Here is a 20,750-nt window from a genome sequence, read left to right on the forward strand (position 1 = left end):
CCTGGAGAACAGCTTGCAGGTGACGCAAGTGATCCTCCCAGCTGTTACTGAAGACGGCTATGTCATCCAGATAAGCAGCAGAGAAACTCTCCATTCCGGTGAGGATCTGGTTTACCAGGCGCTGAAACGTGGCAGGTGCGTTCTTGAGCCCAAAGGGCATCACACAGAACTGGTAGTGGCCATTGGGCGTGGAGAAGGCTGACCTTTCCCTTGCTCCATCAGTCAAAGAGATCTGCCAGTACCCTGAAGTAAGGTCAAAGGTACTTAAATATTGGGCAGCTCCCAGCCGGTCAATCAATTCATCCGCCCTAGGGATCGGATGTGCATCAGTCTTTGTCACTGAATTCAGTCCCCGGTAGTCCACACAGAACCTCAGTTCTGGTTGGGCACCCGGTGGTGCAGCTTTCGGTACTAACACCACCGGACTGGACCAGGGGCTGCTAGAAGGTTCAATCACTCCTAGCTCCAGCATCTTAGTGACTTCACTATGAATGCTGGCCTTCACCTTGTCTGACATCCGGTAGATCTTGGACTTCACAGGTGGGCTGTCTCCTGTGTCCACGTCATGGACGCACAGGTGAGTCCTACCCGGGACAAGGGAGAACAACGCAGAGTACTGCCCCAGGGCCTGGCGACAGTCCTCCTGCTGTTCAGGAGTTAGAGATGGGGAGAGAATCACTCCCTCCACCGACCCATCCTTTTCCTGAGACGCAAACAGATCAGGGAGAGGCTCGCTTTCCACGTCCTCTCCTCCGTCAGTCACCATCATCAAGATGACTTCGGGCCTCTCGTGGTGGGGTTTGAGGCGGTTGGCATGCAGCACCCGCAGGGGCTGACGAGGGGTCTTCAGGTCCACCAAGTAGGTAGCCTTACCCTTCTTTTCCAACACCTCAAAGGGTCCTGACCAGCGATCCTGGAGGGCACTAAGCTCTCCTGGTTCGATCACCCACACCTTCTGGCCAGGCTCCAACTCCACCGGGTGAGCGTTGTGGTCATACCACGCCTTCATCACTGCTTGGCTGGCTTCCAAGTTGTCAGAAGCTTGCTTCCACAACTTAGCCATTTGGCTCCGGAAGGCCAGCATGTAGCTCACCACATCCTGGGGGAGCTTTCTGGGAGTTCTTTCCCATCCGTCTCTCACCAGGTTAAGAGGTCCGCGTACAGGGTGCCCATACAGAAGCTCGAAGGGGCTGAAGCCCACTCCCTTCTGTGGCACTTCCCTGTATGAAAAAAGTAAACAGGGTAGGAGGACGTCCCATTTCCTCCGCAGGCTTTCAGGCAGACTTCTGATCATGCCTTTCAAGGTTTTATTAAACCTCTCCACCAGACCATTGGTCTGGGGGTGGTAAGGAGTCATGAACCGGTAGGTCACTCCACACTCCTTCCACATTGCCCGCATATACGCTGACATGAAGTTGGTCCCCCTGTCGGACACAACTTCCTTGGGAAAACCCACTCGGGTAAAGATTCCCATCAGGGCCCTTGCCACAACAGGTGCTGTTATGGTCCTCAGAGGTATTGCCTCTGGGTACCGTGTGGCATGATCCACCAGAACCAGGATAAACCTGTGACCAGCTGTAGTCGGTGGATCTAATGGACCCACAATGTCGATGCCCACCCTTTCAAAGGGGGTGCTAACGACAGGAAGTGGTTCCAGGGGAGCTTTCAGCTTCACCCCTGTTTTCCCACTGGCTTGGCAAGACACACATGTCCGGCAGTAGGTATCGGACGTCACTTTCATCTGAGGCCAATAAAAGTGTGGGACAAGACGGGCGAAGGTCTTGTCTTGCCCCAGGTGTCCTGCCAATGGTATCTCGTGAGCCAACTCCAGAAGGAAGGCTCGATAACGTTGAGGAACTACCAAGGCTCGTGACGATCCGTGTAGGGGTGCCTTGGGTTCACTGTAGAGGAGGCCATCCTCCCAGTAAACACTGTAGTTCCCTTCAACGTTCCCTGCTGCCTGGGCTTCGGCCTGCCGCCTCAGCCCCTCAAGGGTAGGGCACTCCCTCTGGCCCTGGCAGAATTCCTCCCTGGACGGGCCTCCCTCCACGTGCCACTCGGCCGGGATGGGTAGGTCCTCCAGGTTGGTAACGTCCCCCTCCGCAGACTCCTGGTCCACCACCTCCGGTGGCCTATCCGTCCTACGGGGTGGAGACGCCGAGGCAGGCTCCTCCTGTCCTCGGTTCTTCCCTTGACTGGCAGCTGGCTGGGCCTTTGTTCCAGGCTCCAGCCGAAATGAACTCCCTCTTCGGGTAGTCGCGGACCTTGTGCTAACACAGGCCCAGTCAGGTGTACCCAGCATCTCGGTGTGAGTCCGGTATTCCACCTCCTTCCAAGCGTTGTGCTCCATGTCATTGCCCAGCAGACAATCGACTGGCACGGCAGGGCTTACGGCAACTCGAAGTGAACCTGCAACCCCCCCCCATTCAAAGTGAACCTCGGCCACGGGATAGTGACCTGTTCTGCCGTCAGCCATCGCGGCTGGGTGGAGTACATCGGGAACTACCTGCTCTGGAGACACCAGCTGGCTACGCACCATAGTCATACTGGCTCCTGTGTCTCTCAGAGCCTCCCCTCTTTGGCCGTTGATGGTGATCCACTGCCCATACTTTGCGGTATTTGCGGGCACCTGGATCTTAGGAACCATCTCCCGTTCTCCCAGGGACACTAAAGTGACACCCGCCCACTCCCTTCCCTTAGTTAAGGGCATCTACTCCCCGAGCACTACACTAGCTACTCCGGGGGGCTTTCCTCCAGTGGGAGGGGGTGATCGTTTCTGACACTTCGGATCTCCTTTATAGTGTCCAACGCCACCGCACTCGTAGCAATGGACAACCCTTGGCTGCTGACTCTGGCCAGGATTAGGGTTTCTGGGTGGGTTAGCCTTAGAGGTGAATCCTGTTCCCTTCCCTTGGAAGTTATTTTGGGGGCCTTTGGAGAACTCCTTTTTCTTTTCCCCTCCCTCTTTCTTCTGGGGGGCGCCCTGTCCGGCCTTTTGAGTATCCCCTCCAGTCCCCCTTGTGGACACCCGGGTACTAGCCCAAATGTCCGCCTCCTCAGCAAGCTTCCGGGGACTGGTCCGCTTGCTATCCACCAGGTGTTGCCGCAGTTCAGGGAAACATTTCTCGAGTAGGTGTTCCTTCAGTACTAGGTCAAACAGCTCCTCGTAGTTCCTTACTTCACTGCCCTGAATCCAACCTTCCAGTGCCTTCTTTGCATAGTCCAGGAAGTCCACCCAATTCTGTGTGCCCAGCTTGTGACTACCCCTGAACTTCTGTCTGTACTTTTCAGGTGTTAGTCCAAACTTTCTGATGAGCGCCAGTTTCATGGTGGGGTAGTGGGTCTGCTCATCCTCTTCGAGGGCCAATAAAGCATCCCTACCAGCTGGAGGCATGTACTTATACAATCCCCCTCCCCAGTACTTCACTGGAACCCCATGGGCCCTCAACGAGACCTCATAGGCTGCTAGCCACTTGGCGATGTCGTCACCCGCCCCATAGCTAGCTACTATGTCCTTTGGCAGGTAAGGTTTGGGTTCCCTGGTGGACTCTTGGATTTGGCTGCCACCATTAGGAACAGTTGGTGCCCCAATTCTTAGGATCTGAAGCTCTATCTCTTTCAGTCTTATCTCATGAGCCATCCTCTCTTTCTCCGTCTCATGAGCCAACCTCTGTTCCTCCTTCTCCTTCTCCAGCTTTGCTAAATCCCATGTGAGCTGTCTTTTCTCTCTCCGATCTGCTAACTCCACGCTGGATAAGCCCCCGCTAGAGACAGTGCTGCCCTTCCTAGAAAGTGTCCTGGGCCCTGCTGACAGGTTCCCCACCTCAGGTTGGTACATCTCAGCCCCCTCGGGGTCAGGCTCTCCATCCCTGTCTTCCTCCTCAGCCTTGCTTTCTCGGCGTGCCTCCCCCCAAGCCCTTAAGCTGGTTTGGAGTGCACCCTTCTTTGCTCCTGGGGGACAGTACACCCCCTCCCGCTGGCAAAACTCCCTGAGTTGGGCCACAGTGTACGTTTCTAGATTCTCTAGTACAAACTCCATCTTGCCCACTCAGGTTAGAGGACAGGTTTTGTGCAGTAACAATGCAGGGGGGTACCTTTAATAATACCTCCTCCCACCACCAGAGTAAATTTGAAAAAAACAAAAACCCACAATTAGGAAGGCCGCTTTGAGAAAACTCCCGGTGTAGGCCTATGGACTACCCACAGTTATTGTTGAGTATACGTAGGCACAGCTCTATCCCACCACTGAACACCAATTTATGTTGGAAACAGCCCACTCCCACTCCGCAGGGTGGTGGTGGACTCCCCGAACACACTGTGGTAGCTTGGCCCGAGTGGTCAGGAAACAGGCGCAGTGCTAAGCATACAATATACCCATACAAGAACCATGCGTGCATCCGTTCCAAAAACGACTCTACACCGTAAAAATTATGAAAATATTCTTTCTTTATCTTTTTCTCTTAGTTGCTGATTGGAAAAATAAATAGGTCAATCACAATATACAAGTTTCAATTAGTGCAGGTCAAATAAATATTGGCTGTTTGATGAAATAAATAGGGGTGATCATAAATAACAGGGCATAAATACAAGTGCAATATATACAGACAATTAAATACTTTGAGGCCATAAATACTGTACCAATAAATATTGTACACCAACAAGTCCTGTGGACCTATAAATATAGTGCAGCAATAAATAGGTAAAAACTCAATAAATACAGTATCCCCAATAAATAATTAAAAGTATACCACAACCCTCATATAATCAGATGACACTTCAATTCTTAAGGGCTGATATGGCCCAGGCACAGCTTGTAGGGTTGTGGAAGGCTTGAGGGGGGCTACTCCCTGGCTGGGACAAGGCTGAGGCCTAATCTGAGGTAGATCAAAGGGGGGAATACCAGTGCCCTGGCTTTCTCTCTCCACACAACCTCTCTAGGTTAGTCCCAGTTCACCCCTTGCACAGTCAGGTTGGTTTCAGCACCTCCCTAGCCCCTTAGAGCAGTCTCTCAGGTCTCCACAGGGCCTTAGGCGCCCTCTACTCCACTTACTGCCCTTTTTCTGATGTTCCGACGCCGCTGGAGTCGTGTCGACGCCGTGAGGCGGTTCCGGTTCGGTCTCGGCGGCCTCGGCACAATGTCAGTTCTTTGACGACGCCGGCAGGCGGTTCCGGTCCGATGTCGGTGGCCTCGGTTCGATCTCGACCTCCGATTCGACGGCGTCGGGCAGTCTCTTCACGATGTCGACTTCGGGCGGCTCCGGTCCGATGGCGCTCTCGGCTCCGATGACGTCGGCCGGCCTGGCCTCGATGTCGACTTCCGGCGACTCCGGGGTGCGATCCTCACCCCCGACCTCCGGTGCTCCTCCTCACAGGCTCCGGGCGACTCCGGAGTGCGATCCTCACTCCCGACCTCCGGTGCTCCTCTACCTCGGTCTCCGACGACTCCGGAGGGCGGACTTCACTCCTCCGATGACGCCGCTCGCTCGACCTCGGTTCACTTCCTCCTCGACCTCTGGTATTCCTCACGACCTCCGTCGGCGCCCTCTCACGACCTCAGGCGGCTCCGGGTACGACGTCTGCTACTTCAGTCAGCGCCGCTTCTCCACCTCGGGCTCCAGGTCTTCAGGCTACTCGACGCCGGACTCCAGGGAAACCAGTTCTCAGGTCAGAATCTTGCTGTTTTCTTGGTTCTAAGGCCTGTTCCTGCTGTCCAGGTCCTTAGGATAAGTTTCTTCTGTCTTCTTCCCACACAGGGCTATAGGCTGGGATCCATCAGTAGGGACAAGTATCAAGGGTGGGTTTATGGACCCCACTCCAGGCACAAGTTTCCACCCCTGCTGCTTCACTCCTTCCTCCTTCACTGTTGTGCTCCTCTCTCTTCACCAGTCAGGTGCCAACTGCCTCTCTTATCCTCCCAACATTCTAAACGGTCTCCAACTGTCACAGAGTTCTGGAATCTCCTGGAATGTTCTGGAAGGTGCTGGTAGGTTCCAGTGGATGCTGGTGATGTCACAGGTGGCCACCATTTTGTGCTCCAGGCCCTCATACAGAAGTTTCAGGGGTAGCTAAAATGGCTCCCTGAATCTGTAGCAACACGAAAAAGTCTGGTGGTTCCCAAAAAGGAAAAATTCAAACAGGGTTTGAGGCAAAAGTGGGACAAAATAAATAATGATGAGGAGGGACCACCCAAAGGGCTGACAGGTCTAACAGAATGTAAAACAAATAAATAGAAACCCTTACCTTGCACTCGCCGCATCGGCGATACGGCGAGAGCAAGGTAAGTGGTTTTATTAATTTACAACTGGGGCAGAATGCAGCAGCCCACCTACTACTCAAACTGTCTCGCCATTCCTCTAGTTATGACCGTCTCCAAACTTTGCACTGGCTGCCATTGCTTAAGTGTGCCTTGTCTGAAGGTCCTTCAAGCTGTTTTAAAGCTCTTTATGACAAAGGTCCTCTATTTGGTCAGCATATGATTTTATGGTATGCAATGCCCATCGCATTGTACTTTTTTGTGGCTTTTCACCTACTGGTACCAAAGATTGGTAAGTCTATTAAATGTGGCAGGGAATTTGTATCTTTCAGGTGGTGAAAGTCTGGAACACTCAACCATTGGTGATAAAGACAAAAATAAAATTACTTAAAATTCATGAAGCAATTCATGACTTGGCTTTTCAAGGTCTGAGCCGAGCTGAGTTGTCAGATGGGTCTAACTATATACAGTAGTTTCATTGGCGGGGCACTTTTTTGGCTATGTGCATGCTATATAAACCCTACAAATAAAACATTCAATTAAATGTGTCTTAATGTAGTTCTGGGAGTATTCAAGAAGAACCAGAAAAACAGAGCTGAAAAAATACATTATAATGCTAACTTACATTTATGGCCCATTATCACCATCTGCTTTAGCTCTCAAAACAAATGACCCATGAAGGTCAGAAGCATGCAGAAAAAGCTTTCCACAGCCTACATAACAAGAGCTCCCAAGTTTCCCAGGTCATGCATCATCAGCTCAGCCAGTTCTCAATTGTTCTTTGAAGTCTGGGATTTGTAGTCATAATTTCATAATGGGATAAAAAAAAAGTACTACAAATCCCAGATTGGGATAAAAAAAGGAGTACAAATCCAAGAATGAAAAAATCCTGGACTGCATGAGCACCTCACAATGGACCTGTGAAGCACGACCTCTGATTAACACCTACTAATAGCTACATCATCGGTGCTTAACACCTGATGCCAGAATTAATTAACTGACAGATGAACAATTGAGTTCTCTAAAAATGAGAAACCTAACAAACATAGTTGGTTTTAGTTATGCAATTATTTTGGTTTACTTACTTGTTACAGCTACATGCCGGTTTGCTTTTCCTTCATCAATCACATCCATAACTTCTTCAGGACTAGAAACAAATCTCTCCGTGCAACCCTGGAGATTCATAAGCAAGCATAAACAGTAGTTAGTAAACGCAAGAAAGAGCTGCAGCACGCACAGGGTCAGTTTGGTCACTTGGCGATTATAGACCTAAGGGCTGCTGTGAGTCATTGGCATGCAGCGATTCAAGGGTTTCATCTCTCCGATTGGGATTAAATCTACTTTTTATTAATCCAAAAACGTGGCTTCTTTGAATGTAGGTCGTTGGGAATAAGGGACAGATTAGGCCCACACAGGTGCCACATTTAATCAGTATTTGGCGTTATTAAGGCTAGAAAAAGAGTCTTATTAAGTTTAGGATCCTCCAACTTCAACTGGAGCTCTTCTCTCTGGGTGGTTTGTTGTTTATGAGAATATCTATCATAGACACTGTACAGAGTGACAGGGAAGATACTGGAGACCTACAGCAGTTTGAGCAGACACATTTAAATATGATGTAGATACTTGAGGATGAATGATAAGCTTCCATACAGTGGACAATAAAAAAAAACTATAGATAAAGCGCACAAAGTAAAATACAAGCACAGTATAATACAGCATCTATCCGTAATCCCTTAGAAAGAGGCAATGTGTGTATAAAGGGTGGTTTTAATCTGTTACTGCTCCCTATTAGGAGGAAGTGTGCTTTCATAACAGTCTGCAAGGGGGCAGAATCACGATTGCTTGGAATTCACCAGGGAGTGGATTGCAGTGGATGTATGCTAGGAAATTAGAGGACTGGAATCCGGATGTGCTGCTGGTTGGTTCAGAGGTGATTGATAGTTTTGCTTGATAGAGTGCAAGGTTTTTCTTTTTTTGTAGAGCCACGCAGCATGATGTCTGATCAAAGAGGCGGATATGTATCTGGGGAGGTTAGAGCGGGCTTGTGTTGCAAAGGTGATTGCTGTCTCTCGTGGGACAAGATCATATTGAGGTAGACCAGCTAGAGCCTTTACAACAGTTGATTTTGCTCAGCACTTATTGAACCAATTAGAAACTGGGAAGGGATAGTAAGAAGGGTATGTTGAGTGCCATGTCAGTGATGTTAAAGGAAGCAGTGCTGTCAGTCTAATGTTTCAAAAGTCTTTGTAATTTTAAAATTATGACATAGTGTAAAGTTAACCAAAATGTTCACCATCATGGATGATAACCGGGTTATTTTTGGTTTTTTTAAATGGCAGATATTTTCTAAAATCTGACCTCAAGATAGTAGCTCTCCGGAATTTCCTTAGTGAAAACGTTGATAAAGTTGTATATTTTCCATGATAATGAATCTTTAGCTTCATATTGCGATACTGTGTTTACAAATACACAGTGCAAAAAAGGGGTGCACTGTTCTAACTTCCTGTTCGCTACAAAATGGACTGTTCCATTGAAAAGAGAACAGTGAAAGAGCGGGTATAATTCTGTCATAAGAATGATTCGCTTGCTAAAAGTTCTTCTCCTTTAAATTCGTCTAATGGGGAGTATTAAAAGAAAGAGCAGAACATAACTGATCTTAAAATGTTTACCTAAAAATTTAAAAAGCTAAAAAAGGAGGAGTTTTCATTGTATTATCAATGTGTGTTTCTAAGATTATTTTAAACTTACAGCTATTTTTAAAGAGGATCTCGTGTCCTTGGAACGACATGTTCCAAAACTGGGATTTTAATTTAACAAGGAAATGCGTTTAGGAAGTGACAGGTTTGGGTCACATTAAGTGAAGAAAATTACTAAATTACATGGGTTTGTAATAGTCAAAGTCCAGGACTGGATCTTTGCTTCCGGCAGCATGAAGTCACCTGGCAACCACGTTTTATGGCAACCCCAACCACAATCTGTAAAAGGATTTGTACCTTTACATATGGAACTCGGTTCTTATCCTCATGAACTGCCAGGTTTGTCTTTGACACTGTAAGAAAGAGAACACAAGAAAGATGAAAAAACCTCCACCAGGAAAAAGAGTGTGACAAGTTCATTCATTTTCACCTCAGAAAGTGATTTGTAATAGGAACAGGCAACTAAAGAAGTCTTTAAATTCTTGTAATAAAATCTGAGCCAAATAGATGGGGGTTTAAAAAGTTAAAACAATCGGATATGGTGAAAACTGAGATTTACGCCAGAAACGTACGCTTGAAATTGGGACCTCAAGGAACATACAGTTAAGCAGCAAATACAAATTAAAGGAAAATATGTACGTCTATACCACATAATAAAGTTAAATAAAATCAGCATAGCAGTTAATACATTGTTGGACGCATTACTCTGAGTATGAGAATGGATGGAAATAAAATATGTTAAATCAAAATTTGAATATGCCAATTCGATCAATCATACCTTAATCAATATTTATGGTAACATTATAGCACAAGAGAACTAAATTAGGAAACCCAGTGTGGTGGGAATTCGAGTGGTGCTAATAGGGTAACATTCCCGGTATAGGTACCAAATCAGTAGCAACAAAGGGCATGAATGGCAGACAGGCTGTAACTCACCATCTAATAAGTCCCTTATTTTGTCCATGTAGATCTCGAAATAGGAAACCTATTCCCAAAAGGATAAAAAAAAGGCATTATTGTGTGAAAAAACCCATGTGCACAACAAACAGTTCCGCCTGGCGTTATCACTGTGCTATTACCATGAAGCGGTTGATAATATTTCTGTCGCGTTCGATCCTGTGCCTGGAAATGGTATTTCCATATCCATATTGTCCCTGCCACAAGAACATGTGACGCTAGGTTGATTTTGGGTGCTTTACCGCCATAATTCAAATAGTGGCTGACCAAGTGCAGACAGCATAACTTGGAAGTAAAGCACGCTTAGAAACCTGGTTTCCCAATATCAAATCCAATACCACAAACATCCATGCCAAACATGATTCTTGATATTGATGACATGTCAATTGACACAAATCTAATCAGTTTTCAATTTGCAAATCACAAACTGGCAGCTGGGCACAGAAGCAGATGAATTCCCCGATGACAATTATGATTTTAAAGTATTTTATTGGTTGTTTCCAAATAAAGCAACACATGCAGTACATCAAATAAAGGGACAGAAGGACTAGACATGCGAAAAAACATAAGCAAAGTAACAACACTAAAACACAAAGGCATTTTAGTAATCAGGTAGGTGTGGCTGAATATCACCCGATGACAATTTTGATCTCCATAAAAACTGGATCACTACAGATTCAGTTCAGTGTTTTCTAAGGGCCTGCCATTTGTCCTTTTTGGGGGCTTTCTTCGCTGCACTGCTCTCAGCTAAAATTACCTTACCAGTTTTTACAGCAGTGTATGCTTGATCTTTTTTTGTATTAAGTCCGGTATATGAAACAGCTCTACCTGACTCACGAGACTATTGTTTATCCCAAAAAATCAGAACATACATACCTAGAGGAGCTTTTGGCCAAACGGCTTCGCCATTATTCTCTTAAAAGGTCATTCACATTTTGCTTCAACCCACCCCAGCATGGGGCAGTGGGTTGCCCACTTTACTATTGGCTCCCTTCACTTTGAGTGACTGCACTAAGCCTGTGCACATAGTTAAAATCTGCCTAAAAATAGTTCCTTTGTCTTCAGTGAGATATCTGGTTTAAGATCCGGTTTTATTTTTTTTTATATTAACTTTAAATATCAGCTATTTATTTTGACTGTACTGTGGGTGCTCAGTTAGATAGTATTTCTTTTCTGTTTTTGTAAACTTATTAAGTGTGCAGGTAATATTGCAGCTCCCTGCGATTATAATCCTTGGTAGGGTGTTGATCTTTTCCCTCTCTCCTCTAATAATAATAACAATAATAAAAAATGTGTGGCCAGACTGTATTTTTTCTTATTTAAACATCAATGGTAAACTGGCCACACCAGAGAATGCTATTTAAAATGTACATTTTTAAGGCAGGCATGTGGCATCCATGTTTAGGTGGCCACGTGTTTTTTTTTCTTTTTCCTGGGCATATATGGCACTGAAAGCTAATTAGAAAAACATTTAGCACTGCACAGCTTACCATGGCTAGATCTACTGGATGTTTTTCCAGTCTTGCCTAGAATAAAATAATCAAACGCACCGCCTGCCAGCAACCTGATTAAAATGGGTGGGAGGGTCTGGCCAGTCTGTGGTAGCCTTGAGCAATATACCGCAGATGTTATCATAAATCAATTTTCAGGTAAAGGTTCACTGTGAAACTTGCCAACGTGGCTGTGTACAGATGATCCCTACATATTCGTTTGGACTCGAAGGTATTCAGTTTAAACATCTAGACACCCAAAATATATATTTTTAAATCTTATGATCTGGACTAAGCTGGACTAAGCTGTTCTGAAAAGTCCCTCAACGTTCGATGTGTACGTCAATGTGGTATATTCCAATATTTTTCACATCTGAAGCGGGCACTTAAAGCAGAATCTAACTCCAATGAGTCAGGTAATTATTTGAATATCTGGTTTTCCTCGCGTTTCTAGACATCAAAAAATCTGGAAACCCCGAAACACATTGTTTTGACTATCACCAAATTTGAGCTGCGAGGATTAGAATTAAGTGGACACAATCCTTAAACATGTCATACCCTATTCTCATCCTCATCAGAATGAGGTATTAAAGCGAACAAGAGATATAAGAAGTACCCTAAAATGTCAAAAGATGAGTTATGGTTCCAGCCGCGGGGAAACGGTTAGTAGTCTTAGAATCTGGAATGTTGTTGCAAGATAACCTCGAATTTAGTTGAAGCACCCAATATGAAATCCATCCATGCAAAAACCTGCCGGAAAAGTATTTTTCCATGCAATGCCTTTTAACCATAGAAAAGGGCACCAATTCATCATAAATCTCAAGCATCATAGACCAAATTCTTCATAGTATTGCTCGACTAATAACAAGAGGGTCATTTAGACTTTGGTGATAAAACTGTGTGCAAAACCTCTGTGGCGTTAACATTTGCAGCGGGAGAACGTCCATGTGTTTTTGCAGAGCAAATGAGACATAGGGGGCATAAGTGGTTTCAGTGCTGGATTTTACTGCTTTTCCCATGCTTTACATGCACTTTAACCACAACTTACAGCTGCCATTACAACTGCACATGGAACCTCACATCTTAGGAGCCGATTATACTGTTGCCGCCCTATTCCGAGGCAGCCATTCGGACCATTCACCGCTGCACTGGCTGCGCCAGGGAATTGATGTTCCCTGGTGGTGGCGCAGCGGACAGGGGTATCCAATATGCAGGACGGGACCGCTGTTGTCTGCCGACCACATTTTAAGTTTCCCCACCGCCAGCCTTTTCATGGCAGTAAGCCCACTATGAAAAGGCTGGCGATGGGGAAACAAGGTGGGCCTTACAGGGCCCCCATGCCCCCACAGCTATGGCGATGCATCCGGGGGGCACAATATGTTCCCCCTTGTTTGCATGCACCCCAAGTTCCAGCACAATCTGGAACTTCTTTTGCCTTCCCATTGCAGTGCCCCTTTTCAGGGCACCACTGTGGAAATGGCAAAAGAAAAGCCCGCCAGACACAAGTTGTACTCGTAATCTGGCGGACTGGTCATGCACGGTTTTGGCGGTGCTGTGCCGGAGAAAATCTGGTGCAGCCTGCCTGTGCTAGTGCAAAAATATGGATAAAAATAATTTGCACTCATGCTTTTCATTAGTTTCTCTCTCTAGTGAGGTACAATTTAAATGTCACTGCCACACATAAGGCATTCATACAGGTCAATTTTGCTATCACCACAATAATGGCAGCTCGGAATTGAGTTAAAACAAAGGTTCCACCATTGAGGAACTAGTGTTTGGACTGTAGCACACTCTTTTATATTGAAGAGGTTATTTACATGCAGCTTGGTTTACAGTGACGTTGGCCACTCTCTATAAGTTTATGCAAAAATAACTAAGTTTTGGATGGAATGCTTGAATTAATCTCAGACTCTGGCAACTGCTTGGGCCTCATCCCAATCCATCTGTTTTCACACACCATGCCACCCCAGGTTGGACCCAGCAATAGACAAATTAGTCTTGACCCTGCTCCTCATGGGAACAGTCCACCTCGAGCTGGCAGGCCAGGTCCCCTCTGAATCAGAACACAAGCATCCCAGGACTGGGTGTGCCCTTATTAGGGCTCCTCAGCCAGGTATTGCTTGGTTTCAGTGGCACAGTGAGACTAGGACCTATATCTGGGCATACCCGGCACATGAACTTAACGAGTTTATGACATCATTTTCCTTACATGTTTAACAAAATCAAGAACTATGAAAGTGTTTAATATGTAACTGATGGACAAAGTTTAAGTCAGACTTTATATTCTGAAAATCCCAATTTTATTATGTACTGATGCTTTTCTAAATCACATTTTTTAAAGTCTAAATACAATTCTATAAAACTGGAACACCTCTACAAATATAGAGAAGACACCTCTTGCTATTCGTGAGATGATGCTTTAATAGGTGGAGGCTGTGACAGTACTCAGAATATCTCCTTCTCTAAGATCCATGGGTTAGACGATTGGTGCCGCACCACTTTAGCAATCCATCATCTGTGCAACTGTCCCCTGATAATACCGGATAATACCTGGGGGCCATATTTTAACGCAAACTGGAAGCGGACCTACCTGCCAGACGCTGCGGAATCTCCACGGGACGCCCACGCTGTGTGTCTCCCTCGCCGCCACTCACCTTCGTTGGCCGCAGTTGGGGGAGACCACAGTTCCCATCATCCTCTGCTCCTGGCTTCCGCATCCCGCCTCACTTCCTGCTACCAGTGCGCCCGGAGGCGCTACTTAAACGACAGGCTTCCTCTGTGGAGTGGGGGCCATATTTTAACGCAAACTGGAAGCGGACCTACCTGCCAGACGCTGCGGAATCTCCACGGGACGCCCACGCTGTGTGTCTCCCTCGCCGCCACTCACCTTCGTTGGCCGCAGTTGGGGGAGACCACAGTTCCCATCATCCTCTGCTCCTGGCTTCCGCATCCCGCCTCACTTCCTGCTACCAGTGCGCCCGGAGGCGCTACTTAAACGACAGGCTTCATCCGCGTCGCGGGACGCGCGCGGGCGGCGCCGGGCAAAGGGCGGGCAAAGGGCGGGCAAAGGGCGGGCCGTCTGTGGCCGTCCGGGGTCGACCAGGGTCGGGTCGGCCTCCCCTCTGATAATGTGCGTCCGGGACTATAAGGTACTGCCTATTGTAGTTGGTGTTCTGAGCCATGGGCAAGAGGAAAGCCCCGGAGGGTGGGTCCGAGTCATCTAGTTCCCTGCCCGCTAAATCCAAGTTGAGGAGGACTAAATCGAAGAAAAGTCACCAGCATGCGGGTAGTAATTGTGTGATGGACCGTATCGATGTTATTGTTGATGAATGCGGGGAACTACTTAATTCCATCCCTTCGACTGCCGCTGGTGGGAGGAGGGAGATTACTAGAGGTGTCGTTACGGTTCCGGATATGTTTCTCTCGAAAAAGGGTGGGGAAGAAATATCAAACGGGGAAATGGCCAAAGCATTGGTTCCTATTACTCCTATTTCTCCTAACGTGCCATTGGTTGGGGAGCAAGCTCATTCTCTTAAGCCTCCTCTTGCCTCCAATAAATCATCTGGTATTGTTTGTAGCAATAGGTTCTCTGTATTGAGTGACATTGACATCGAAACCTGTAGCCCTGCCTTGTCTTCTACTGAACCTTTGGACACTAATCTGGGTGCTTCTACACCGGGGGATCGTTCAACCACTAACCTATACGAGGGTCTCCCGGGGTTTGAATCTAGAAATCAGGATATGAAATCGTTATTGGTGGTCGTGAAAAATCTTTGCTCATTGATTGAAACTATGCAAGTTAAGATTGAATTATTAACGGTTACTGTCAAAAAACTAGAAAATTCTAATTTGGGCTCTGGCACTCACTTTAAACCTAATTCTTCCACACCTGGGGGGGTTTGACTAAGACCCCTCCAGAAGCGGCAGATGGGTTATGTGAGCCATCTAATATACGTGGTAAGACTCTGCCCCATGTCTCACACCCTCTGAGTAATCAGTTCCGTCCCCTAGCTTTATCAAGGGTTGATCATCCCCCTGCTTGTATACCATCTCATATTAGACATCCTACCAGAGCTCCCCTTGGCATATGTCAGGATTCCATGTATGTTGGAGGACCTTCTCTTGTTAACGAAAGATCTGGTATCAACCCTAGGGGTAATCCCTACCACCAAGCGAAAAACTATGGGCCACACACTCGTTTTTCTCACTCTCGGAAAATTTATATGGTGAATGTCCCTAGTTTCTCCTCTGGGTCTGACTATGAAACCAGTGAATCCCTGACCAACAAGGTTATTCACTGGATTAGACACGTTAGGGGTTGCTGTTCTGTAATCAGAGCTGACATAGCTGGAGCAAGTAGGATCTCTCAGGCTGGTAGAGGGATGGACTATATTGAGGTTACTTTTACTGATCCTATTATAGCAGAGAACTTAATTAACCTTGAGTTTAGAAGCTGTTCCCCGGATTACTCTGCAATCCAAATGAGGCCTACTCCTACTTGTTCTCCTTGCCCAGATGGTGTTTTTAGACTGCCCCTGGGAGAGTCATGTTTAGAACAAAATGACTGACTGTGTAAAAAGTGTAGTCCAGTTGCTCCTCCTGTTTGTTCTTTCCTGTCTAATAAAGTCCCTATTGTCGAGCCAGGTATTCTGGCTAGGGCGGGAATGCAAGGTCTCTCTATAGATCCAGCAAGGATAAATCAATTGAGTAGTATTCCGGAGACCCCCGAGGTTGACAGTACAACCCATACAGAGCTTGGGACGCTTTTGTCCTGGAATATTGCAGGACTAAAATCTAAATTGAAAGATCCAAACTGGGCATCATTTATAAATTCCTTTGACATCTGCTTATTTCAGGAGACCTGGATACTTGAGGCTCAGTTTGTGTTGGATTTTTAAAATTTTAATGTTTTGGCGGTTAAGGGCAAAAAGGGTCGCCCCTCCGGTGGTCTTACCATCTGGATTAGACAGGATCTTGGTATTGTTGTTAAGGAGCTTCCTACTTCACACCCAGATATTCAGCTACTTAACCTTAAGTTTAAAGACGGAAAATTGCTGGATATCTATAATGTTTATGTTAGAAGCACAGGTGGAAAAAAGTCTGACATCATAAGCCGATTGGATGAACTTATGCTTCTTTATTCCCAGCACTCCCATGTTATTTTAGGCGGTGATTTTAATACAACCTTTGAACCCCTTCTTGGTGTTGATCAGAGCATTTTGGAAGAAGAGGATGGTTTATGGGGTGTTCCAAGTTTAGACCTTGAACCTGCTATTCGCTGGTCAGAATTAGTAATTCAGATCAATGCCCTTTGTTTGAATATGGGGCTTCGTGCAACAAATGGCAGGTCTGAACAAGACAAATTAGGGTCTATTACATTTAAGAGTGGTTGCCGCACTAGCAGGATTGATTATATTCTGCTATCACTAGATCTTTGGGAGACCCTGAGGGGCATGGTGGTTATAGACAGACAGGAGAGTGACCACAATCCTCTCTCTTTATCTACTTTGTACTGGGTGACCCCCATTGCCCTTAGTGATTCTCCTCCACAGCACCATCAAGATGTAGTCATTGCTAACGATCTGCGCCACGTTAAGTGGGCTAAGGTTGTTCAAAGTGAAGATTGTTTAACTCGTATTTTTAATAGTCTAGAGCTTGCCACCCAGGATTTAGGGGTGGCATATAACCAGTGTCTTTTGGAACCAGATTGCATACCTGGAATGTCGATCCATGATTCTTTTTTCCTAGAACTTAAAGATATTTTTGTAAGGCCTTGTAAATTAACTAAGCCCAAAAATGATTTTTCACCACGATGGTATACTACTGACTGTAGAGATGCTCGTGTGAACCTGGGCATCGCATTGAAATCTGGCGATAGTCTCAAAGTTCGCTCTGCCAGATATGCTTATAAACAAGCTATTTTTAAATCTAAGAGAGCGTGGGATTTCCAAAGGTGGCAGGAACTTAGGGAAGCAGGTGCCCAAAAGGATATGAGACGTTTCTGGTCTGTTTTTAGATGGGGTACTGGGGGTAACCCTGATAAACCCCAAAACTGGGTTTCACAAGATGCTTGGGTCAAGCATTTTGAGGCCCTTTATGCTGTTGAAGAAGATATGTGTCCCCTTTCTAATTACCAAACTATTTTCTACAAGGAAGACGCTTTTACCCTGGGTGATGTTGCTATTGCCCTCAAGTCGCTGGTTCCTGGAAAAGCCCCTGGGATGGACGGAGTCCCTGCTGACATTTTCTTGAATAATAACGAATCTTGGGGAAACTATATTTTAATTTTAGCCAACTTGATTGTCAGAGGTGCCCCGATCCCCACTTCCTGGAAAGGTGCTGAAATCATTCCAGTGTTCAAGAAAGGGGACAAGTCCCTCCCTGCAAACTATCGTCCAATCAGTTTGATTGATACCACGCAAAAGATCTTAGGCAGGTTGATCTTGAACAAAGTGCTGGACTGGGCTCTAGATAATTGAATCCTCTCCCATTTACAAGCTGGTTTTAGAGCTAGAATAAGCACCATCGACCAGGTGTTACATTTTGCTATGCTCTACTGGAAGGTGGTTTACTTGGGGGGGGGGGGGGGCAGCTTATATGCTGCCTTTATAGATCTTAGGGCAGCCTTTGATCTTGTCCCCCGGGCATCCCTATGGGCTGTTTTAGATAAGATGGGGATGCCAGCTGTTCTAATTTCCCTAATTGCTAGACTCCATACAGATAATTTTGCGCAGATTAGATGGGGTGGTGTCGGCCAAGTGACCAAGCAGTTTCCTATCCAGAAGGGGGTCAGGCAGGGCTGCGTACTCGCGCCAACTTTATTTTCCTTGTATATTAACGATGTGGCCAAATTATTAATGGATGCAAATGTCGATGCCCCCTCATTGGCAGGTGGAAAAATTCCTATTTTAATGTTTGCTGACGATTGTCTTATAATCTCTAAAACCCCGAGTGGCTTACAGAAGTCCCTAGGCATTTTTGAGGACTTCTGTTTAGCCCGCGGGCTTGAAATTAATGTTTTAAAATCCAAATTTATGTCTTTTAACCAGTCCAAATCTTTTAAAAACAAAATATATATGAATAATATGCCATTGGACCAGGTTCAAGATTTTACTTACTTAGGTATTTGCATCCAACATGATTTGGGATGGAAAAAGCAAGTGGATTTGGCATCCCTTTAACACTCTCAGCTCTCTGGCGCGCTAAGCAAAGAACATACCAAATCCCTGACTAAACCCATCGACCCTGCACTTCGGGTGTACGATGGCAAAGTGGTTGGTGCTGCGCTCTATGGAGTCGAGTTGTGGGGATTTGACAACGTACACAAACTATCTACCTCTGAAAATAGATTTTTAAGGAATCTTACCAAACTACCTCAGAGTACTCCCCTTTGCCCCCTGTTTTACGACCTAGGTATAAGGCCAATAGCATTAATTGTCCTATTTCGCCCCATATTATATTGGCGGCGCCTATGGGTCACTTCTGAACTCAGGCTCTTTGCTCTTGGCCTTATGGATATTATTAAATTGGATACTTTTCGTAAGGTCAAGTGGCTCCGTAGGCTACGTGAGTCGCTTCAGGATCTGGGCTTAAAAATCTTGTGGGAGGATCCACTAAATGCTAGCTTTCCGTCTAAGCAAGTACTGAAGGCTTTATACTGGGAAGTGGTAGCTACCCGAGTTTTTAGATCCACAGCCCCGCTCTCATTGTCTGGCATCTTTCTTGATTTTAAGGATACCATTTCTTTGGCACCTTTTTGGGATGACATTACTAATCCTTTGGACAGGAAGCTCTATTTTCAATTCAGAGTTGGCAGTCTCCCAGTAAGAGAGTTTTCATCTAGATGGGCCGTGTCTAACGTGCTTAATTGTCCTGGCTGTACTGCACCTATTGAATCTGTTAATCATTTCCTGTTTCAATGCCCATCTTATGTAATTCCCCGTCAGATCTGGCTAAAATCAATTGGGTACTAGAAATGTTAAAGTGGCACTACGTATCTTGCGCTCTGCTGAAATTCCACTTGTTTATATTTCTGTTGCCAAGTTCCTTGGAAGGGCGTGGGTGATTAGGAGCAAAATGTTGGCTGGGTAAACACTCCTATACCCTGAAATGTTAAATTTCCTGCAAATACCCTTATTTATTGTCTTAAACTATTTTAACATGTTTTGTGTATTGTGTATATATATAAATTTTGTATGCTTTTATGACAATCGTCGAATAAAGCTTTCTTGACTGACTGATTGACTACCTGATAATTGCAAAGATGCGCAGAAGCTATAATTCTGAGACAGTTAGGGCCCGATCACAAGTTTTGCGATGCAGGAGTGGAGGTTTACATGTACTTTGGGGTCCCCATTTCATTTTATCATCCAGGAGAACCCCCAGGTAGGAAAACACAGACGCATTAGGGATCGGGGTAAGCCCTACTTTAAAGGTGTATGGTCTACTCGGCCGTGCCCCCACTTGCATAACGTATGATTTGGAGTTGTTACTCATCAAATCAAGATCCCCCATAAACTGTGAAAATGTAGATAGAAGGGTTTGTAGGCCCCGCTCGGTCTTTGCCATCAAGACAGCGGCGTCTGCATATAGCAGGACCGGGAGACCCTGCCATTCCACCTGTGGGAAATTGGCATTGGTCTCCAAGACTATTTTCTCGAAATTATTAATATAAAGATTAAATAAAAACGGAGCCAAGATGCGACCCTAGCGAACACCACCCCTAACTGGGAACGAGTGTGATACATGCAGGTCTGCCGAATAGCGCACTGCCGCCTTGGTGTTTCGATGGATATCATATAAAAAGACGACTATCGCACTATCCACCCCTAGTGTAGAACGGATCTGCCACAATTTGCCTCTTTTCACACAGTCAAATGCAGATGACAAATTCATAAAAGCCAGGAAAATGGTAACCAGGCGGGCTACCGTGTATTTATTCATTTAATCAATATCAGGAAGAGGTTAAGACTTTGGTCAGTGGTAGAGCGACCAGAGCGGAAACAATATTGAGACTCCGACAAGATGTTAACCACAGAGTCTAACAGGGAGATAGGTCTATAGCAAAGGGTGATGTCTCTGTTCCCCTTTTCAAAAACCAGCACATAGATGGAGGCAGCCCAAGAAGCGGGGATACCAGACCTGGCCGCTGTGTTAAGTAAGGAGGTGAGCAATGGGGCCAAGAACGCCACGTCTGACAAATAGAGATCAGGGGGAATTCCCTCAGGTCCCGGGGCCTTATTTTGTGTCATGCCAATGATACCTCGCCTCACTTCCTCCTCCGAAAAGGATAGAATTATGGATTTTCCACCATAATCGGGTAAAGGGGATAGGGCCAAAGCACCCTTAAACATC

The 20,750-nt window shown here is 46.1% G+C and overlaps 1 protein-coding gene across 1 annotated transcript in view; it reads right to left on the reverse strand.

The window, feature by feature from the left end:
* The window catches only part of KIF5C (kinesin family member 5C), a 532,213-nt gene that overhangs the window by 260,497 nt on the left and 250,966 nt on the right, over positions 1-20,750 (reverse strand). Inside the window, exons 5-7 of the mRNA XM_085645609.1 lie at positions 9,886-9,934; positions 9,247-9,302; positions 7,339-7,426 (exon numbers count right to left, since the gene is read on the reverse strand). Coding sequence (XP_085501735.1) covers positions 7,339-7,426; positions 9,247-9,302; positions 9,886-9,934 — 193 coding nt within the window. The remainder of the gene's footprint in view (positions 1-7,338; positions 7,427-9,246; positions 9,303-9,885; positions 9,935-20,750) is intronic.

Source organism: Triturus cristatus, chromosome 3_1 (assembly GCF_964204655.1).
Source record: "Triturus cristatus chromosome 3_1, aTriCri1.1, whole genome shotgun sequence".
Taxonomy (NCBI): Eukaryota; Metazoa; Chordata; class Amphibia; order Caudata; family Salamandridae; genus Triturus; species Triturus cristatus.